This window comes from Danio rerio, chromosome 25, assembly GCF_052040795.2.
Source record: "Danio rerio strain M-AB ecotype USA chromosome 25, GRCz13ab, whole genome shotgun sequence".
Classification (NCBI taxonomy): Eukaryota; Metazoa; Chordata; class Actinopteri; order Cypriniformes; family Danionidae; genus Danio; species Danio rerio.
The window spans coordinates 2130328-2151597 of NC_141045.1; the positions used below are offsets into that span (position 1 = coordinate 2130328).

Genomic DNA, 21270 nt, shown 5'->3' on the forward strand with positions numbered 1-21270 from the left:
ATAAAATAACTGTTTTCAGAGAGCGTTCAAAAGTTACTAAAATATTTAGAAATTGAGCTTCGAGTGTTTAGAGAACATTTAGGAATGATGTTTTTCATAAGTTAGTGTACAAGCGTCGGATAGTTGTTCATAATATAAATAATTACGTATATTTTTTTGCATGAAAAAACTTTTAAAAGCTCTGAAACTCTAATGTGTTTTGCAGCTCAGGGGTCTACATGTTGCTTTAATATCTAAATGAGTCATTATGAATGTCTCTAATATCTTAAATCTCCAATATTAAAAATGCCTGAAGCACCTGAGACAAAGGAAACAATAATATCACTGTTCACAGGGGTGAAAATACTCAACAGTTCTCCGCTGAACACTTGTTTTTTCAGCGTATCTGCTCTCTGGATAATCTGCTACTTTGATTTTTTTAAAAGCAGCCTTTCGACCTCAGCATGGCCACAGGAACTCTACGAGGGAAGTTGTAATTTTTACATTGTTTTATAAAAGCCATGAATAGATATGTCAAAACACGAGCATGTGGTAAAAAGAATCTGGAACCTTTTTGACAGTACGTTTTCTTTAATATATATTTATATATATACACACACACACACATACAGTGAATAACTGTAAATAATTTCCCCAGAATTCCCTTCCTGACATTTCGCATGCTTTTTTTTTTTTGTTGACTTTTCTGTGGTTCTTTTTAGTTTTTTTTCTCAAGTAATGCACAATAAAGTTTTAAGTTACATTAAATGGTGATAATGTTTATTTAATATTATATTTGTCTTCACAAGGGTGTTTAGGTTTAACAACCACATTTATTTAATTAGGGTAGTCGCATCACAAAAACATTACTCATTCATTAATTTTCCTTCGGCTTAGTCTGTTATTCATCAGGGGTCTGTGATAATATTTCATAAACTACTAATGCAATAACGCAAATTTTGTGATGTATTGTACACGTGCACTGCTCTTTGGAGCTCAGAGGAGCGCATGGCAGCGTGTGTGTGGTCACGTGATGTGCGTTTTCAGTGGACGTAAGGCTGTTCAGAAGTGCTATGTAAAACACGGTGTGGATCATTTTCGTTCTAACATGCTATTTTAAAACTAAGATGTATTAGTGTAAACAGGGCCTGAGTGTGTATTTTTCGCGAGCAGGTTTGCGAGGGGGGCGAGGCAGAGGATTGGCGATGACGGCTCAGCATCATGTTGTCTATTGGCCAAAAACGTCTTGTTTTTTGGTCATTATTTATTTTTGGCTCTTCATAGACGGATACTAAAACATATGCATAGCATAAGGCTGTCTAGAAGAAGTGATTAAAAAAAATTATTTTGCATTACAACAACTCGGTGAATTGAGTCTGGAATTTTCTTCACATATTGCACTAAATAATATTGCTTGGAAAAACCTGTAGTTCCTCAGAATCCACACAGTTATTTTTTTATTCAAGTCGAAGTACAAATATTTACAGTCACGACCTGGGACTTCCAGCCAAAAATAAAGAACCAATCAGTATTGCTGTATAAAACAAGACCGAACCAATCAAATATTCAGTAAACACTTGAACATAACTCAACAGAACGTCTAAAACCAGCACAACTGATCCAGTAAACACAAAACAACATGGGAAAAACCCTATCAAAGTAAGAATATCAATTATATAGTTTTGAACACTAGAGTCTAAACCATGAAACACAAATACAGTCGCGATTATACTCAGAAAAATAGTAAGAGCCACTCCAAATACAGCTTTGGGCACAATCACACACAACAGAGTGACTTCTGCACTGACTGCGCAAAGCATAAATAATAAGAGTATTTCCCATATATTCATCAGTTTGAGCTCTAGTGACACTTGTAAAAATACAAAAGCACCAAATGCGACTCCTAAAGCAGCGCAGGATGCAATAAACACATCCAAAAGGGTCCTAATGCTAGTAATCGATCCAAGAGTCACTCCTAAACCCACTGTAAAGAGAAACTCTGTCTGCCATTTTTCCACATTTTTCAACTCGAGCATTGGCGGTAGATACTTTATAGAGGCGGCCGAGTATGTGGAGCACAAAGCTAGATTTAATGCACAAGCAACATGTGGATTCAGAGCATTCCTTAAAGACGCCATCAAAACAACAAGTCCTGCTAGACTCGCCTCAAAAGCTAAAATGTTGACGTTCCATTGGGTAGCCAAAGCAATAGCGATTAGTGAAACAATCAGGCTCCATCCGACCACTCCTAAAGTGTGAGATGTTGCACACGAAACTTGACTTTCTCCAAGTTTGGCGTTGATTTCTTGTAGTCTTTTTAACAGCTCTTGCTTCTCTAAGTGTAAGAGACGTGTTTTATTTGAGGCAGAGTAGAATCTGCGATCATTAAGCCAAACCAGCTTGTCTATTTCCTCCAGGAGAGCTGCAGGTTTGCTCTGAGCGTCTGGTATGATGTGAAATCTTCCTCCACATGCGTTGATCATGTCTCCAGCAATCCCTCTGGACGCTCCTGTCAAGCGTTCCTGCTGGTTTTGCTGCAGAAGGACAATGCAGTGCTGCAGGACTTCTGCTCCCAGCAGCTCCTGGGCGTGTTGGAGCAGATCACACGGCGGCTCCGCTTGTGGATCTTCCAGATGGAGGAGCATTAAAACGGCGTGAGGTCCAGGAGACGAGAGGAACAGCGCTGTGGTGAAGCTCTGTCTCGCTGTGTCCTCCTCACAGAGGTTTGGTCCAGTGACCAGCGTCAGTCTGCGACCCTCGTCTGTCATTACTGGAGTCTTCACGATCTCTCCGTCCTTCAGTTTCTGCTCTTTATGTCCAGACAGAAGATCAGCAATGCTGACGCTGGACTGACCTCTGACCCCCACCGACAGCACTCTCAGAACCTCGGGATTCTCTAAAGCTTAAAGAAAGTTCAGCATTTGGAATTAAACATTTTTAAAGAGTGAATCTGATAACTCATTGTGTTGGGTGAATGATAAAGTTGTGCATGACTGCCATTAGTGTTGTCAGGATACTGGAAATTTCTTAAACAGCGCTGATTGGCCATTGTGTTTACGTGCTCAACAGAAATGACTGTGATTGGCCATGAAGGTCATCAGTTCACTGCTGTTCACCGAGTGCAAACACAGATACAGGGACACTGGAGTGTTTTAAATCTGTGAAGATCTGCTGGTTTATCTATATCGTGTCTTTTGTAGAGTCCACGCAAGTTCATTATTTCCAATGGAGGTGCGCGGCTTGTGCACACCCAGTTGAATGCACACCGCGAGTCACATGACAAGAACTGACGATCAGCTCCAGCTTATATGGAATATAAACATTTTGGTTGGCAAATTATCGCAGACAAACACAGAACATCCTATCTCTGCAGTGCTTTGTAATTTTCTCCATAAACAAAACTTGTATCAGAGTTACAGCAATGCTTTGTCAGCTTGTCATCCTCTGAGAAAACGGTTGATAGTCACCAGTGGTGGAAAGAGTACTGAAAAATCAAACTCAAGTAAAAGTATCACGACTTGCCTAAAAATGTAGTGCAAGTAGAGTAAAAGTCTCTGTTGTAAATATTAGATCGATTACATTTTCGATTCTAAAGTCACGGTTCGATTCGATTTTCGATTATGAATAATTCATTAATTAATAACGAATTAATTATTTGTAGCCTACTGTTTAAACTACCTGACCTGCATGGTCTTTGTTTTACCCATAAACAAATCATACAGTAAATGAATAAAGGCAAGATACACACATAATTACCGCCTGTCAATCACTTTTTCTGCGGGACTCGTGAATAGGCAGTGATCTGTGTCGTTACAATGGCGTCGCTAAAAAAGGTGCACAATCAACAGGAACCAGCCAACAGTATCTGAGGTGTTTGCTAAAATGACTAAGTACAAGTGAGTGAAAGATTGAAGCAGTCCTCTGACTGCCTGGACCCGCTGTCTCGAGCGCATGGCTGTGTGTGTGCGTCTGTGTCTGTGTGTGAATGAGTGTGTGTGGTCACGTGATGTGCGTTTTCAGCGGTAGAGAGGAAGGAGGGCTGCTCAGAAATGCTACACACCACTGTGGATGTCAAATCGTTGTCGTTCTAAAATGCCATTTAAAAACAAATACAGTGTAAACAGGGCCTGAGTGTGTACTTTTCGCCAGCGTATTTGAAACGGGGCGGGGCGGAGGATTGCGATGCCGGTGTTGTCTATCGGACGAACCCTAATACGTACATAGCAGAGCTTGCAAAACTTTTTTTTTTTGTCGACAACACGAACGTTGTCAACATAACTCACTGGAAATCCAAAATGCTTCCACACCGGCAACTTCATTGAAAGAGGAGAGGGTTTAAGCTCTGTCGACGGGTCTCCTGCGTCTGCAGTTCAACAAGCACTTTAACAAGCGTGTTTCTTTCCCGCTTGGCAAGCCAAGCTGACGTGACATGGGACCGTGGCAGCATCGACGATTCTATTTTTTGATTTGATAATCAAAATTGAGGATAAATTTCGATCGATTTCGATTTTGGCACCCTTACTCAAGATAGGTAAGTAGTGAGTATTACGCTGTGAAAAGCTGATGCGTTTACATGTAATTTGTGCATGTGTGTGTAAACGTAACATTCTGTAGTGCATTTAGTTATTGCCCAGCAGGCACACAACGTCATAAGACGTTAATATTAGGTTAGATTTAGGTTGTGATGTCAGCTGACCAAAATTCGTTAATATTGTTATTTTGATGTCCAATAATGGTGTCAAATTACGTTGACATTTGATTGATTTTAGGGTGTGGTAGAAAGTGACGAAAATCCAACGTCGAGCCAACATCATATTGATGTCAAATACTGACATTTATTCCTCAGGTATGGGAACCAAAATCCAACATCTGATAGACGTCATAGTGGTAACGTCCACACAATTTCAAGCTGTGACATCATTGGACGTTGATATTTGGTTTGTTTTAGGTTGGACATTGACGTTGAGTTCTGTCGTCAACCTGATTTTCATTTCCAAATAAAATGCAACATCCCAATGACGTCATGGCACAAGGTCAATTAAGGCCATTTCGGTTATCATACAGTAAACATACGTCATCTTCTCAATAATGACTTGCATCTAAACAGTCTCTGGGTCAGTGCGTGTAAAGATTTTGGACATCATCTTGGATACTTTTAATGCTTCCAAACAGTTTGCTTCAATTATAAAGCATCGTCTTGAGGGAGTTCATAATGATGCGATTTACCTTCTATGTGATTTGATTGGACGGGAATTGCAGGACTGATTTTTCTAATTCCCATAGACAAGAGAAAATAAAGTAGTGACTGCAGGATGATGGAAAGTAGTCGAGTAAAAGTGCAGATACTGCAATAAAAATGTACTCAAGCGACAGTAAATGTACACATTTTTAAAACTACTTCTTAAATTACAATTGCTGCGAATGACTACTCAATTACAGTAGCTTGAGTATTTGTAATTAGTTACTTTACACCACCTACCAACCTACGAACCAACGCACCCACTCCCGGCCCCGGTCTGCGGTAAAATTGTCAAGCGTTAACCAGTCTGCGGTGATAAAAAGGTTTAGGACCACTGTGCTAAATGACTTAATGCAAAATGTCAAATATATAAATTGCTTTTACGTTCCTAATGTATTTTAAATGGTTATTAATTCAACCAAATCTGCAGTTTTTACTGTAAATTGTACAGATTGTGTTTTTAGTGTGTACTGAGCAAAAAAAAAAAAAAGATGAGTAGTCGACAAGTGTAATCGAACACTTGCAGAAATCCTAATACTGGTCTTGTTGTATTTAACTAATTAGGTCTGTCTATGAGCTGACGAGCGATCCGCTGATGAATCGACTGATCTGCACAGCGTTTAAACGATCTAATGTCAAAGAGCTGTGAACTGATGACCTTCTTAGCCAATCACAGTCATTTCTGTTCAGCTTGTGAACCCCATGGTTCTTTCTCAATATGCATTCTTCAGCATTCTTGCTTCGTCGTGTTCTTGGCTATCATCATCATTTTCCAAAACTCAAGACCGCAGGAACAGAGGACGCGGGAAAGTTCCTAGATGTGTTCTTGATATCGAGGATGCATCGATGCAGACTTGAGCGCAAAACTCACTTGAGAAGTCCCAGAAGTCATTGTGGCTGAATAAAGGAGGTGGGAAGCGCAGCATTTTATATATATTTATTATGAAAGTTCAGAGATATAACTTATTTATCTCAGGAATTTCCCTAAATCTTTATAAAGGCATAAACACGTTAAGTTTATTTGCTGAAATGCGTAGTAAAATCTGTTTTATTTGTATTGTGCAACGTATATCTGTAAGGTTTTTATGCATATATACTGTGAAAAGGGGAAAAACAATATATAATTGTATAAATGCTGTAAAGTTTAAATAATTTTGCTAAAAACGCATGAAGGTCATGTGATCATCAAGAAAAACACAGCATCTCATTTCTCACAGGGTGTGTTCTCTGTTCTCGCTGTCTCCCGAGTTCGGTCTTTCGAGGTAACTTGTCTAGATCGGTCTCCACAAGAACATGAGTCAGTTCGCTGTTTTTTTTTTTTGGAATTGAGAAACAACGTCATTAGCTGCTTAAATGTTAGTGGAAAATAGACGTTTTTAAAATGTCAATACCGATTTGTACCAAAATTCCAGTATCGCAAAAACACTAGCGGCCGTTGCAGTGGACATGTTTTTAGTAATGGCAAAGGTGTAGAATTAGCATAGATGGAAGTGAAGTTTTTCTAGGATAATCCATTGATTATTTAATTGTCCCCAACAATAATCGAATCCCTTCCCAGATATGCATAAAGGCTTAAATCGTGTTCTCTGCTTGAGTCCTACCTCCTCCAAACTTTAAAACTCGAATTTGTTTTGCTGCTCTGGGGCCTAAATGTTGCTTTAATATCTAAATGAGTCATTATGAATGTCTCTAATATCTTAAATCTCCAATATTAAAATGCCTGAAGCACCTGAAACAAAGGAAGAAATAATCTTACTGTTGAAAATACTTAATAGTTCACCTGTGAACATTTGTTTTTGGTTCCCATTGGGCAGCTTGATGCCAAAACGACATCACAAAATATAAAAAATGCTAATTGATTTGATGCCAATTGACTACCTTGATGTCTGACTTTAACATTGATGTAAAAAAAAAACATTAAAAACTGATGACAGGACAGTCAGGTAATTGATTTTTGACACCAATTTTAGATGTTTATTTGATTTGGTTTTGAAGTCAGGGCCGTTTACATGCTAATGAAGCTTTCAGATGAATAAAACTTCTTGTATTTTAATACTTTTTGTGATTGAGGTACAGCTGGTGTTTATATTCACACATTCGTTCAGTAATAACTTGTGACATGCTCCCTATCAGGGGCGGATTGGCCATCTGGCAAATGCCAGAATGGCCGGACCATTTTTGAAATGTGGGCCGGTCAGTAAAAAAAAAAAATAATAATTTGTATGTGTTGTATTTACATGCAGGCAGCTTTTATCTCTTGCAAAATGTAAATATTATGATGATGATGATGATAATAATAATAGTAATAATAATAATAAATACCCCTTTTCACACAGTGATACCGGTAAATTTCTGGAAAATTTCCGGAACGACTTTACCGGTATATTCAAAAAAAGCGCTGTTCACACAGGCGAGGACTTTACGGAAATTTTCCGGAAAAGAGCATTCACACATCCATTCCAAAATACCGGTAAATTCTGACATCATTCACCAGAAATGAGCTCTAAACGGCTGCGCTTGTATTTGTAAACATTTGACTAAATTAAAAACTCTGTGGATGATCAATATTGTGAACAACTTTCGCAGGATCACTTTCGCATGTCGAGATGTTCATAATATGTGCGTGTGCAGGCGCTCAGGCTGTTTCACAGGCACACGCAAAGCTTGAAGTTAAACAAACAACGGCTTATCATAAGCATCTCATCGATGATTATTTATACAGTTGACATTAAGAAGAGCATATAAACATGATCTGACTAACTTCTAGCAGCTAAATATGTCTGGAAAAATATTCAAATGCTTTTATTCTCATAAACCGCGCAGATCGTAAATGCGTCTGACTGTTGTGATTGGCTAAAGCAGACGTCTCACGTCAGCACGTTCTAGACGTGCACGCGCTTATTACAGGATTCTTTCTTCTGCATTCACACAGCGCAGCATTCCGGCAAATTGCCGATAATGTTACAACTTCTCTTTCCGGAAAATAGCCAGAACGAATATACCGGTATTTTCAAAAAGGACCTGTTCACACATACAGACCTTTCCGGAAAATTGCCGGTAATTTTCCGGAAAGGTCTGTATGTGTGAAAGGGGCTAAAGTTAAGCATTTGGCCCAATCGGCGACGGCCAGCTGTTTTGATATTGCAACTGAAATGTCACTGTTCTTACAAGATGGTCACAATCACAGAAGATGAACATCTTATTACTTAAAATGGTGTACTTAAAATATAAATCTGTATAATCAACCGTGAGCCTAAACGTTAAAAGAATGACAAAATGAACAGCTTATACAGCAAGAAAGGTTTCAAGAAATCAAATTTGGCTATATTATAGCTATAGCGAAATGCTTTTGAGTGACAGGTCATGACAAATGTTTGTTTGTTTTGCTAGGAATGTCCCAAAAATTTAGCATTTTATTAAATAAGTGGTCCATTTCTAGTCATTTCAGACTTTCTATAGGGCATTAGAAGGTATAAAGGGACAGCACACGGACTCTTCAGGATTCACAAATTGTTTTTTATTTAGTTTTTACTGTATGTTTTTTATTTAGTTTTTACTGTATGTATAAATTTGTTATAAATGGGTTGCTTTTGCTCCAGTCACATACATTACATGTTTAAATACTGGCTCTATTATTTTACCATATGTACACCAATATAAGTAGTGAATGTGCCATGGGTGGTGCTGTGTTGGTGTGGTAATGTGGGCTGGTGTGGCTACAGTGCCAGGGCTGAATTTTTGTCCCAGTCCACCCCTGCTCCCTATTTTGTTTATCATGGTACTTTGAATAATCGGTCTGAAATCATACGCAAGTATGACTTGAAAACAACATTAACACAATTTGATTGACTATGAACAGTGGTACTTTGATAGTCATTAGATGCTAATATGATTTCACTGTTTGATTTGATTATTATTCAGGAAAAGGCTGAATGTGTGAATATAAAACCAACTTTACCTCAGTCTTTTTGTGTCATTATTATTGTGGTCAAATGGGCATAAATGTATTAAGGTATCAAATCAATTTGACCTTGACCTGTTGTTATGTAATGTCGTTTGACATCAAGATACCCACTGGGTTAAGGAAAGTACTGTACTACAAATATGATATCCCATAAACATTATGTAGATGTATGGTTGTGAATGTATGGTGTTTTAAAAAACAAAGATAGGGTAAAGGAGTTTAATACAGATAAACATACACTGCATAGTATTACCTTCAACATGTTGAGATGTGACGATCATGTGGAATGCAGCAATCAGCATGAGAATCCATTTTGGCTCATTCCTGTCTTGTTTTAGTTTCATCCTGAAGAGTAAACTCAATGAGTGGATTTAAACGGCAGTATTAAGTATTACTGCTGTAAACTTTAGTATCTTACTACATAACTCGATCTGTGAAGCATTGTTATTAGTTACTCACAGAGCGATCGTTTCATTTATAGTGAAGCTCAAGCTCGTTTCATTGCTTGTGAAGAAACTTTTATTTTTGCCAGCGGTCACGAGACTGCCGGAAAAAGTCATTTTAAGCAGGGAATCGGATGATCACTTAAAATAACTAATTATATATTAATGTAAACAACGAACTGAGTTGGGAAGAAGTGCAACTAGTGCTCCACGGAGTTCAGTGTGCACTGTGTAAATCAGCAGCACGCGAGATGCAGAGCACAACGGTGAAGAGATTGGCTAAACGAACAAGTTTGACTCAACGAAGAACCAATCAGAACTCTTAATTTCTGTCGCGCGGCGTACATCTTCACCAATCAAGTGTTCGGTTTTAAAATAGAGGCGGGACCTGAGAGTACCCGCTGTCAGGCGTTGACAAATTTCTGACTGGAAATTACGCGCCTCAGTAAAATTAATCAGTATTTTGTCTATTATTATAAAACATTTCACCTATTTAATGACGGATATTTATTTTTAATCGTTTTATCACGCAGTTTGTTGTTTTTAAAATGCAAATTGTGTCCCTAAATAATCTGACATCACTCACTAACGTTACTAACGCATTCATTTGCTACATAAACAAATAGCTTTGAATAAACGGCAATATTTACCTCCAGAAGATACAATTCCAGCGATGAATGTACTGTAAACCCAGTAATAAGTGCAGCTGAACGACTACAGGTAATATATATTTCTAATCAAAAGGTCTCCAAAGCATTTTAAAACCTTTTTACATAAGTTTTGTTGACGGTAAAATAAATTCAAGAATTGGGGTAAAGTTGATTTTATATTTGTACATTCAGACTTTTTCCTAATAATATAATAATAATATAATTTCAGAAAATTATTGTTTGCAAATTCTAAATCGGGTGCCCAAACTTTTTCGTATGAAAGGGCAAAAATCAAACATCATTTATGAGCCGTGGGCCAAAGGTAAATATACCAAACTTTATTACATTAAAGTTGCCATGCGTAATTTACTTCTTAATATTTCAAAATAATTAGAAAACATTACTTTAAATAGTATAAGCTAATGCACTAACTATTAAATTATAACTTACTGCATAAAAACAAAAAAAAACAAAACAATCACATTTATACCACAGTGGAGTTAAATGCTACTCCAGTCAAGCAGAATCTGCCTTGGACTTGATTTGCTCACCAAAGTCTCTGCATTGTCAGGTAATAGAGTACATGCCGAAGCATGCTAATAGAACTTTTAATTTGTCAGTAACCTGAGTTAATCGTTTCCGGTAAATAGGGTATATGCCGAAGCATGCTAATAGGACTTTTAATTTGCCGGTAACCTGTATACCATTGCAAAATCGTCGCCTTTAAGGTCTGTATTCTTTAAAAATCAATGATCTCCACTGGCTGAGTGATATCCGATATAAAGTGGGTCTCAGATTGTACAAGAAGCACTGCAATAAATTACATTTCCCCCCACCATTTCCCCCGTCTTTATAATATGAGCATTTATTTTACCCCAGTATATTCAATGGAGCTTCTGTGCTAGCCTGCTGATTGTGCCAGGTGCATACAAGTAAAAAATTTTTTGTCTCGTTTTACGCTTGAGCAACTAAATTAATGCCAAAGTCTGTTTAACTGATTGTATATTTACATTACAACATCGATGCTTTAAAAGGAACCGTATAAAACGGGAAAAAACTCACAATAACAGGTCACCAGAAGTTTATCAGTATGGGAACAACACTAGCTCGGCCTATACCCCATAGTATGTACATTTAAACAAAATGCCACTTAATTGAAACTTTTAATTTCAGTTAGCTTTTAACAATTAAACAAACAAAGAGATAGATTAAATTTGAATTGACGATCTTGAAACATCCCCATCATTCTCCCTCTATTCTCACAGGGATGGCGGGCCAATCAAAGGTCACTATGGGCCAACTTTGGGCATCACGGTTCTAAATAGTGAAATATTAGCAGTCAATGACTATCAAAATACAACATTGTTTACAGTCAGTTAAATAGAGCTAATGTTGTTTTAAAGTCTTATTTAATGTGATTTTAGACTGAATATTCAAAGTAGCGTAATAAACAACATGGAGAGCGTGTCACAAGTTGTCAGTGTTTAAAAATGAACACATGAGCGAATGTAAAGCCATCTTTACCTCAATAATTCAAGATAAAGAGAAAACTGACAATTGTTTCTATTCAATTCTGTTTAATTAATTTTATTCATCTCATTTGAAGCACATTTTACAATGTAGATTGTCCCAAAGCAGCCAAACATAGTAGATGATGAAAACAAAATAAGGCATAATTTTCTGGCGTAAAGTACTAAAGTGTTACTATTCTTTTTACACATGCACAAAAGACTTTTTAAGTCATTTTTTAGTAATAGTATTTTAAAGTTTGATCAAATGTTTTATTATGTAGTTTACTCTTTTGCAGTTAGCCACTATAGCAGTGCTGTCACTGCTATGATCTTGTTAGATATAGTTTTTTTTCTCATTATGTTTTACAAATAAATGGTGTATAATTCATTTAACATTATACATCGTAACTTTGTGGAATAAAAATAGTCATAACAGCAATTTTGTGAGTAACATTAATGTATTCAGTGGCAATGCAGATTTATTTACAAAGTAAACATGCAAAATGTGTAATACTAAACAACATTGTAAATCATAATTTAGTTCAATTTATAAACCCAAGAGCCAAATACAGATGATGTTTTGAGCTCTGGCTTGCTTGGTTGGAGCTGTGCATTGGTGTATTGGCCTTCAGCAGTGACACATTTGTTTTAAACAATTATCAGAATTCTCATTACCTTCAATTTAGGTTACCAATGTCAACAACAACAACAAAACGTTTCTACAATCAATTTGTTTTGAAAATCCTGTGCGTTTTACTTTAGTCTTCTTTCCTGTTTTGCTCAGAATGCTACATGTCTGGGTTTGTAAAATATGCTAGATATTAAACCAGTTTGGCTGGTTCTTTTGAGCTCTTAATGCTTTAGATTCCAACAAATTGGTTTCATTTTTCAGTTTTTTCCTCTTCCAGTGGGACTAAAATTTAAGCAGTCACGATGATTACATTAACACTACAGTTGGGTTTGTCCATATTTTACTCAAATCAGTTTGTGTTTCTTATCATCTCTTAATGGATGTTTACAGTCAGGACTAGTGAAGCCCAGTTTATACATTAATCTCTCAGTAGATTTATATGACACTAGTGCATGAAGACGAGTATTTATAATCCATTTATAGTCCAACTCAGTAATTTAAGTCTTTATTAAATTAAACATCTTCATCTTTAGATTATGAATGAAAACAACAGTAGACAAAAACATTCAAAGTACAATTAAATTGAACACTTTTGGGGCATAAACATTGTAAATCATGGCTTCATTACTATTTACTATGTTCCGCTGTATTTTTATACACATATATATAGTCATGTGTGTACATATACAGTCAGTTGTGACACCCTATTGAATTTCAGTTATTTGTACATAGTATTAATAATAAAACAAAATGTTAGCAGGTTTTACAATTTAGAAGACAAACCTCAGATGTCATTTCATTATTTACACAAGAAAAATAAAGAGGAGAGCCTATGATTCAGATCCTGTAGATTCTGTATTTTCCCATTTTTATGACCTGCCAAAAATCAGATCATCTTTAATGTCCTGTTGTGGGACAATTGGTATTTATTAGGGTTAGTGGTGGAAAGTTTGGGTCATTTTATCGACTCTGACCTTTCGGTGATTTCATTGAGTTTGTCAAAATGAACGAATCATTTAAGATTGACCCATCACTCATTTAGGGGTCCAAACTTTGTCCACATGATATCTCATGAAAGGAGAAAGACTGAACCAATGAGTACACAAACACATGGGAAAACCAACATGGTAACAATCAGGCATGTCAAATTCAATGCTTGCTTATTTAAACTGAAATACGCCTTTGTTAAAAGTGATATTACGAGAATTATAGTCAGTTTCACTCCCAGCAGAGTAAACAGCACATTCAAATACCCCACGGAAAGTGTCGCACTGAATGAACAACACAGAAATGAACCGAGCGCATAGACATAGACCGACAATTCATTGTCAATTTTATCTGGCTGAAATTTAAATGCGAAAGCTCCAATTGTGACCCCAGGAGCCACATAACATGTTAAAATCACATCTGACCACGTCCTGATGTTGATAATCGACCCAAAAACTATAGCTGAAGTCAACAGTAATGCCAATGTGATCAGTTCATCGTAAAGACGGATTAGTTGGTTTATAATAGAGACTATGAAATCCCTTAGAATATTTCTGAACTTTGGTTTGCCGCTGCTTTCAAATTCTGCATTTTCAACTAAATTGTGTTCGTTCATAAATACAATTACTAGTGATGCTAACACAGACAAATTCAGCAATATAGCAACACCTGCACGCAGAAAATGTCTTAGATAGAACATAAACAATACAAGCCCGCACACTTTTAACATTGGGATCTCAGCTTCAGTGTGAACGGCGAAAGCGGTGAGATAAATGCAGAAAACCAATCCTCCAATCCCAACTGCTCCTCCGAAAGCGTCGTATATTAAAGACAAAATATCAATTGTACCATTTGCGTATTGACTAGGTTTTAAATCTGTCGATACTGAGAGAAATCTGCCATCATTAAGCTGAACCAGCTGGTCTATTTCCTCCAGGAGAGCTGCAGGTTTGCTCTGAGCGTCTGGTATGATGTGAAATCTTCCTCCACATGCGTTGATCATGTCTCCAGCAATCCCTCTGGACGCTCCTGTCAAGCGTTCCTGCTGGTTTTGCTGCAGAAGAACAATGCAGTGCTGCAGGACTTCTGCTCCCAGCAGCTCCTGGGCTTGTTGGAGCAGATCACACGGCGGCTCCGCTTGTGGATCTTCCAGATGGAGGAGCATTAAAACGGCGTGAGGTCCAGGAGACGAGAGGAACAGCGCTGTGGTGAAGCTCTGTCTCGCTGTGTCCTCCTCACAGAGGTTTGGTCCAGTGACCAGCGTCAGTCTGCGACCCTCGTCTGTCATTACTGGAGTCTTCACGATCTCTCCGTCCTTCAGTTCCTGCTCTTTATTTCCAGACAGAAGATCAGCAATGCTGACGCTGGACTGACCTCTGACCCCCACCGACAGCACTCTCAGAGCCTCGGCATCAGGAGCTGGAAGAGAAAGTGAAAGCATCACGCAAGTCTTGATGATGATTTTCAACACTACAGTTGGGTTTGTCCATATTTTACTCAAATCAGTTTGTGTTTCTTATCATCTCTTAATGGATGTTTACAGTCAGGACTAGCGAAGCCCAGTTTATACATGAATCTCTCAGTAGATTTATATGACACTAGTGCATGAAGACGAGTATTTATAAATCATTACAGTCCAACTCAGTCATTAAAGTCTTTATTAAATTCAACAGCTTCATCTTAAGATTATGAAGGAAAACATAAGTAGACAAAAACATTCAAAGTAATGCTGTAAAGCAATGCTGACGCTGTACTGACCTCTGATCCCCATCGACAGCACTCTCAGATCCTCGGCATCAGGAGCTGGAAGAGAAAGTGAAACCATCACGCAAGTCATTATTACATTTTCAACACTACAGTTTTTGGGTTCCGGGTTTGTCCATAATATATAATTTATTAACAGATGTTTACAATCAGTACTAGTGAAGCCAAAACTTCCAAATTTACTGCTAATACTGCGTTCACACCAGCTGGGAACGCGTGTCAATCGCGAGTGATTTACATGTTAAGTCAATGCAAACGCGCGAATAGACATCCTGCGGCGCGATATGTGCGAATTGCATGAATGGTGCGATACACGCGAATGGCGCGGTGGAAATTGAGCATTTTTCGCGTATCGCGGGAATCACTCGAGTTCGAAAATCTGAACTTCAGCGGACATTCGTGCCGCGTTAACCAATCAGGAGCTTGCTCTTGTGGGGGCGTGATTGTGACGTATCGACTGTTGTCGGTGTCCCAGGGGAAATTCTCCAGCCGACACCGACAAGAAGTTCATCAAACTGGGCTGGACTCAGTCAGAAGCACCGCTGAAAGCCTCCGTCAGCCAGGTTCAGTTTCATGAGGAGTTTATGAGCTTAAAGAGCTGGATGCACCTCTGAAAGGATGTAGTGGACTCAGACACGACCCTAAACGTATCAACGCTGTTTTTCATCCTTCATAAAGCACATAAACACTGTTATTCCCTTCATAAAATCCATGTTAGCCATTTAGCTACAAAGCTAGAGTCAGCAGGCAGACAGAAGCCCCGCCCATCACGCGGATCCGCGTCTGTTCTGAAGTGAATTTGACACGCAAATGAAGCGAGTAACCTCAAATATTCACGAGGCTATTTATATGCGAATAGCGTGATTTATCCGCAGGTTCCGCGTCTGGTGTGAACACAGCATTAGAACTGGGACAGCACTACAGCACCCACACATGCCATCACATGTCATCACGATCTCTTGCTTTCAGGGAAATTATCTTACCCCTTGGTTTCGAGTGTGGTCCTGATAAATCTGTTTCAAGGGGTATCTAGCCCTTCCCCTTAGCTCTATGCCTTCAAGCTAAAGAGAATTGGGACACCCCTACCCCTTCACGTGAACACTCAAAACAAAGGGTAGGGGTAAGGGGAAGGCTAAGGGGTAGAATTGGGATTGTTTAGATTGAGAATGAATACAACAGTTTGGTCTGTTTTGATAGTCACTGTATTGAATTATGTGATGTTGAACCTAATTGCAGATACATTTCAAAGTTTCACTTTCAGTCACTAAATTTGGAGTGTAGTATTTAAATAATTGAATGCAAGGTGATTGACTACAGTTTGTATTTGTATCATTATATAAAACCACAAAGAAGCATGTCTTAACACATTTTTCGCCTGTGCTGTGGTTGCTGGATTACACCAGTTCCTTTAAGGCAAGCCTTTTCACTTTGGTCGGCCATCTTTGAAATGCCTATTGGGCATGCACTTCATTAAAGGTCACGTGAAGTTCAAATAAAATTGAATAGATGTTAATATCAGCATGCTGGTTTTAAGGATATCTATAAGTTTGTGTGCTACAAAATGTGCATTCAGAAGACTGACCAATCAAATGCACTCTAGACATGCCCCGCCCCCATCTTATCATTGGCTTTTATTTGATGTGCTCGATCTCGAACACTCATGCTGCATCCCAATTTGCATACTTATATAGCGCCCTAAAAGTATGTACTTTTTTAGCGAAGGAAAACTATATACTTTTCAGTGTGGGACGTACTACTTCCTCGTTAACAGATCTTCCTTGTTGTGTTTATTAATTACGAGCCCTGTCAATCATCCACACATCATCCACATTTCTTTCATATTTAATTTCCTTCCTTATTGGAGAAGCAGCAGCAGCAGCCGGTTAATCTACCATTCGCAAGTCTGCCATGCAGAGGAATCTCCTCAGTTGTTTGGATAATTCTGCATTCAGACTTTAATGTCAGACAATCAGTCCTTATATCAGTTCAGTATTGTTGTTGCAGGTGAAATATAACACAGAAAACACCGTTCAGCTATGTTCCAGTGGCCTAGATATTGTAATAGATCTTATGACATCTATGTCCGTCAGAAAAACACCACACGCGATGTAACGTACAAAAGACCTTTATTTACTTTAAGAACAGGGGCCAATCAGATGCGGGTACCAGGGCGAGAGATGTAGACGTCAAAGGCTACACTGTCCTTTACACACAGTGAGTTTAACACACAACTACAACAGTGTTTCGAATAGCACCCAACACCTCAATCTACACTGCACACAAAATTAATCCCCTTTAATAATATCTCCCCCTCACTCGCCTCCCGCATTAATCACCTTTCACATAACAATCACACGCATAAGTGAAGTTTCCCAAACTAATTTCAAGAGTAGCACGTTATAGAATTGACTACAGCTGATCCGTATCACTAATCACCCCCATCCTTCCCTTCTCCCTCCTCCTCAGCTCGGGCGTCACGGCGGCTCAGTGGCTAGCACTGTTGCCTCACAGCAAGGAGGTCATTGGTTCAACACTAGCTGAGCCAACCGATACTCTCTGTGCGGAGTTTGCATGTTCTCCCCGTGTTCGCGTGGGTTTTCTCCGGGTACTCCGGTTTCCTCCCACACCCCAAAAACCATGCAAAGTTAAAGTCACAAGCACATACTACAAATTAGCGCCAATAGTGATTTATTTTGGGAGCTATCGAGAACTACCTGAACCCATATCCCTCCTAATGCTTATTGACCAGGCGGGAGCCTTGGGCTCATCTATCACCGAGCTCAGGGTTCTCTCCCGGGACAGCATGCCAAACTAGCTTAAATAGTCAAGCACTATCTAAGTGTGAACTCTTGAAACACAAATAAAGGTTTAAAAAGACTCCCCTCCACACAGCCTTTGAGACCCAGCCATGGAGAAAGGCACCAGCGTCATCACACAGAGTACGAAAGAGCGCACTTTCACGATCACACAGGCCCGCTATAGGATTCGTCCGTGTCCGTCCACAGTCTGAAGGCGGGGCCAGCCAGGATGCTCAGTTCATTTATAAAATGTGGAGAGGAGGCGGGGCTGGATTCCACGACTCACCAACACATGACTTTGTGAGGAGAGAGGCTGAAGGCTGATTTATACTTCTGCGTCAAACGACGGCGTATGCTACGGCGACGACGCATAGCCCTTCGCCGTGGCCATCGGCGTCACTGACGTGCACCTCTCAAAAAATGTAACTACACGTCGCAACGACGCGTATCGCAAGCTCTGTGATTGGTCGGCTTGGTAGCGCCGACGAGTCTGGGCGGGACCGAGAGCCGCGCGAACGGCGCGAGCGATTGTTTACAAGTGTGGAGTCCCGTGAAGGAGCTCCGGATGGAAAGTTTTGTTCTGTGTTTACCTCATAGTTAAAGTTGTCCGCCGGTTCCTGCCTCAAAATGAGCGAGTTTGAGTCACTTGTACATGCAGGAAGTGTTCAGAAAAGCAAAACAGCAGCGAAGAAACTTGACACAGAGGAACATTTACACCTCACTGACCACTAGCGTTTCTGAAGTGTTAATGCAGACCTACAGAGACAGTGTGCAGAAGTATAAATGCACAGCTACGCGAGTTGCCTGCGCCGTGAGTTACGCCGGTCACTTGACGCAGAAGGATAAACCAGGCTTTAGGTCGAGGTAGTGGTCATCTAAACATTTATTATCCCCCCTTAACTCAACTATCTCACAGGAAGCCCTGTCTAACTAAATATCGTCATCTCTGGAGGGCATATTGCCCCCGGGAGACAGCCCAGCGGAACCCACAACTCACCACCTCGGAGCTCTCGTCTCTTTCCTGCACGCCTCTTTTAAAGTCTCATCATAAGCGGTCCACAGGTGAATCCATTCAGGAAAATTACATGGTCCTGAGATCTCAACATTCCACAATATTACAGTCATACAGACATCTTTACCGAAACCTCTCTACTTGACGGTTGGTCTCGAGCGTCCATCATGTTTGCAGTTTGTTTACACTTTTCACCCTTATTTGTAGTTCGAAATTCACGTCCAAAGCGCAATGTACTGTTTCAGTGGTTGGAGTATGGTCGGTTCTACACTTAATCTTTTTACCGGAAATAGTTAACCATTCCGAAACCTTTGGCAAAGTTTTTAACATACTATGATTTGGGACATACTAATTTTACTTTCAAATACTATTTAGGATGGATAGTATGCAAATTGGGACACAGCATCACACAGAGCTGTGAGAAAAACTAAACGCAATTGGCTGTTTTTTTTTTTAAAGAGGAGGAGCTACTCTATGGCCGGCCCTTTCTTCATGTTTCAGACAAAGCCTATAGAATACACAAGACATGTCAGAAAAGTGTAACTGTCATGATGGCGATTGAAGCCTTGCCTTATAGCAAAGAGCATAGAATCACCAAGAGGCGACACTCTAGTGCAATTTGGGAAACAACCACTAGATGGCGTGGCGGCCATTTTGGAATGAAAACTCCAATAGAACAGCATATTTTAAGTCTGTAAAATAAACGATTAAAAGTGCTGATGGTTGTGATAGTAAGTGTTGTATTGTCGGCTTTCAGGTTGTATCTCAGCTTTAATGCACTTTTTAAATAAATAAATAAAAACAAAGCAGCTGCTAGCCATCGCGACAGCAATAAGATCCAATGGACAGCCGACCGCTTTCACTCCAGAATGGCGGAATCCGGGACTGTTGCTGGGCGCTGCTGTTTCAAAGGAACGTTCTATTGAGTGTCGCCTCTCGGTGATTCTAAGCTCTTTGCTTATAGTACAGGAGCCAATCAGCGATTGCCATATGGTGATTAAACACCACCTTCTAGTACAGGAGCCAATCAGCGATCACTATAAACTGACTACTCTCCGAGAGAGGGGCTCGGACCAGACATGAATTTCTGCAGGTTTTTGTGCGATGCGAGCATTTAGGGATGAAACTAAATAGACAGTCGTTATTTAATTGTATTGGGTATTCGTAATATGAAATGTATTTGTAAGCTTGGGAAGTAGTTTTGGAGAATTTGATGTTTCCCCATTCAAACGGAATGCCCGAGCATATTGCCCAAGAGGCATTTCAAAGATGGCCTCCGGGTGAAATGACTCACCTTAAAGGGACTTTAGTTGAGATTACATCAAACTTTGAATAAAAACGCACCTTTCAATACACTTCATGAGACATTTAAATGGGGTAAAGATCAAATTCTCCAAAATTGTTTGCCAAGCTTATGAATACATTTCATATTTAGAACTACCTATGAAAATAAACAACAATTGACTCATGAAACTTGTTTCAGAACATTCAAATCATGACAAAAATAAATAGTAATCATTTTTTCAGCTGGACCAATTGATACTTATGAATGGTTTTGTGGTCCACAGTCACATTCTCCCAAACATCAAAACTGCATGAGATAATAAGGCTTATTTTTTAGGGAATATACCGTTCTTAATCCATTTTTTTCTTTTTTGAATATGACAGTATGTGCAGAATAATACAGTGGAACCATGTAATTCATAATGTCATGACCTACAATGTTTATGCCCCAAAAATGATAAAGATCATTGTACTTTAAATACTACATTTACCAGTCTGAGTCCATCATAACAGTAAAGAGCAGGTACTTTACCTTCTGCTGTCACAGACATGGTGTAAATAGCCAGAGTCAGTGTGAAGCACAGGTCGGGTTTAGTCAATTTCATCTTATAGCATGTAAACAAACCTGAAACTATAAAGCCAAACATACTGTAAGTAAATGAAGAGCAGCATCACAAGAGTTCCTGATATACTCTAATAGATAAATAATAATAATCATTAAAACATGCAATGAAAATCATCAAAATAGTTTTACCCTCAGTCGGTTTGCTGAAAAATGTTAAGGGTGTTCTGCGTTTTGCTTTCTAATACAAGGACTTAAAACACGAGTGGGTTTAGATGTGTTGTCGGATAACCAGCACAACAGGTTTTATGGGAATTAGTAAATGTGAGTAAAAAGAGGAAGATTTCCTTAATATTTTTGACTGATGCTTTCAATGATTAAATCTGTGTGGCTAAGGCCCAATCCCAATTGCATACTTGCATACAGAAACAGAGTGTGAAGGGGAA

At 39.0% G+C, this 21270-nt stretch overlaps 2 protein-coding genes and 2 long non-coding RNA genes across 5 annotated transcripts in view; 2 read left to right on the plus strand and 2 right to left on the minus strand.

The window, feature by feature from the left end:
• LOC147830724 (uncharacterized) overlaps positions 1 to 3336 on the plus strand; it is a 38838-nt gene extending 35502 nt beyond the window's left edge. The window contains exon 3 of the long non-coding RNA XR_015526115.1: positions 2397 to 3336. This is a non-coding gene — a long non-coding RNA (uncharacterized LOC147830724). The remainder of the gene's footprint in view (positions 1 to 2396) is intronic.
• LOC141380856 (uncharacterized) lies at positions 1410 to 9855 on the minus strand. Of its 2 annotated transcripts, none has more exons than XM_087311533.1 (3): positions 9642 to 9855; positions 9436 to 9527; positions 1410 to 2881 (listed from the first exon to the last, which is right to left on the minus strand). In XM_087311533.1, the coding sequence occupies exons 1-3, from the start codon at positions 9740 to 9742 to the stop codon at positions 1467 to 1469; spliced, it is 1608 nt and encodes a 535-aa protein (XP_087167659.1). In that variant the 5' UTR covers positions 9743 to 9855; the 3' UTR covers positions 1410 to 1466. The 2 variants fall into 2 exon arrangements, with proteins under 2 accessions (XP_087167659.1, XP_087167658.1); XM_087311532.1 differs by having other exon boundaries at positions 9436 to 9539.
• Positions 9856 to 10021: 166 nt separating this feature from the next.
• Positions 10022 to 15057, plus strand: LOC147837626 (uncharacterized). Its single transcript, XR_015526133.1, has 2 exons — positions 10022 to 10345; positions 14342 to 15057. It is a non-coding gene; the product is annotated as an uncharacterized LOC147837626 (long non-coding RNA).
• LOC147830725 (uncharacterized) lies at positions 12909 to 21120 on the minus strand. The gene is made up of 4 exons (XM_087311538.1): positions 21017 to 21120; positions 20795 to 20893; positions 15163 to 15207; positions 12909 to 14823 (listed from the first exon to the last, which is right to left on the minus strand). The coding sequence occupies exons 2-4, from the start codon at positions 20865 to 20867 to the stop codon at positions 13487 to 13489; spliced, it is 1455 nt and encodes a 484-aa protein (XP_087167664.1). The 5' UTR covers positions 20868 to 20893; positions 21017 to 21120; the 3' UTR covers positions 12909 to 13486.
• Between the last annotated feature and the right edge of the window lie 150 nt (positions 21121 to 21270).

Coding starts and splice junctions, on each gene's coding strand:
- LOC141380856 (XM_087311532.1), bottom strand. CDS start 9,742: ATGACTTTTTCCGGCAGTCTCGTGACCGCTGGCAAAAATAAAAGTTTC. Junction 9,540..9,641: donor ATAAATGAAACGATCGCTCT/GTGAGTAACTAA, acceptor CCACTCATTGAG/TTTACTCTTCAGGATGAAAC. Junction 2,882..9,435: donor CACATCTCAACATGTTGAAG/GTAATACTATGC, acceptor ACTTTCTTTAAG/CTTTAGAGAATCCCGAGGTT.
- LOC147830725 (XM_087311538.1), bottom strand. CDS start 20,867: ATGAAATTGACTAAACCCGACCTGTGCTTCACACTGACTCTGGCTATT. Junction 15,208..20,794: donor CATGTCTGTGACAGCAGAAG/GTAAAGTACCTG, acceptor TTTCTCTTCCAG/CTCCTGATGCCGAGGATCTG. Junction 14,824..15,162: donor GCTGTCGATGGGGATCAGAG/GTCAGTACAGCG, acceptor TTTCTCTTCCAG/CTCCTGATGCCGAGGCTCTG.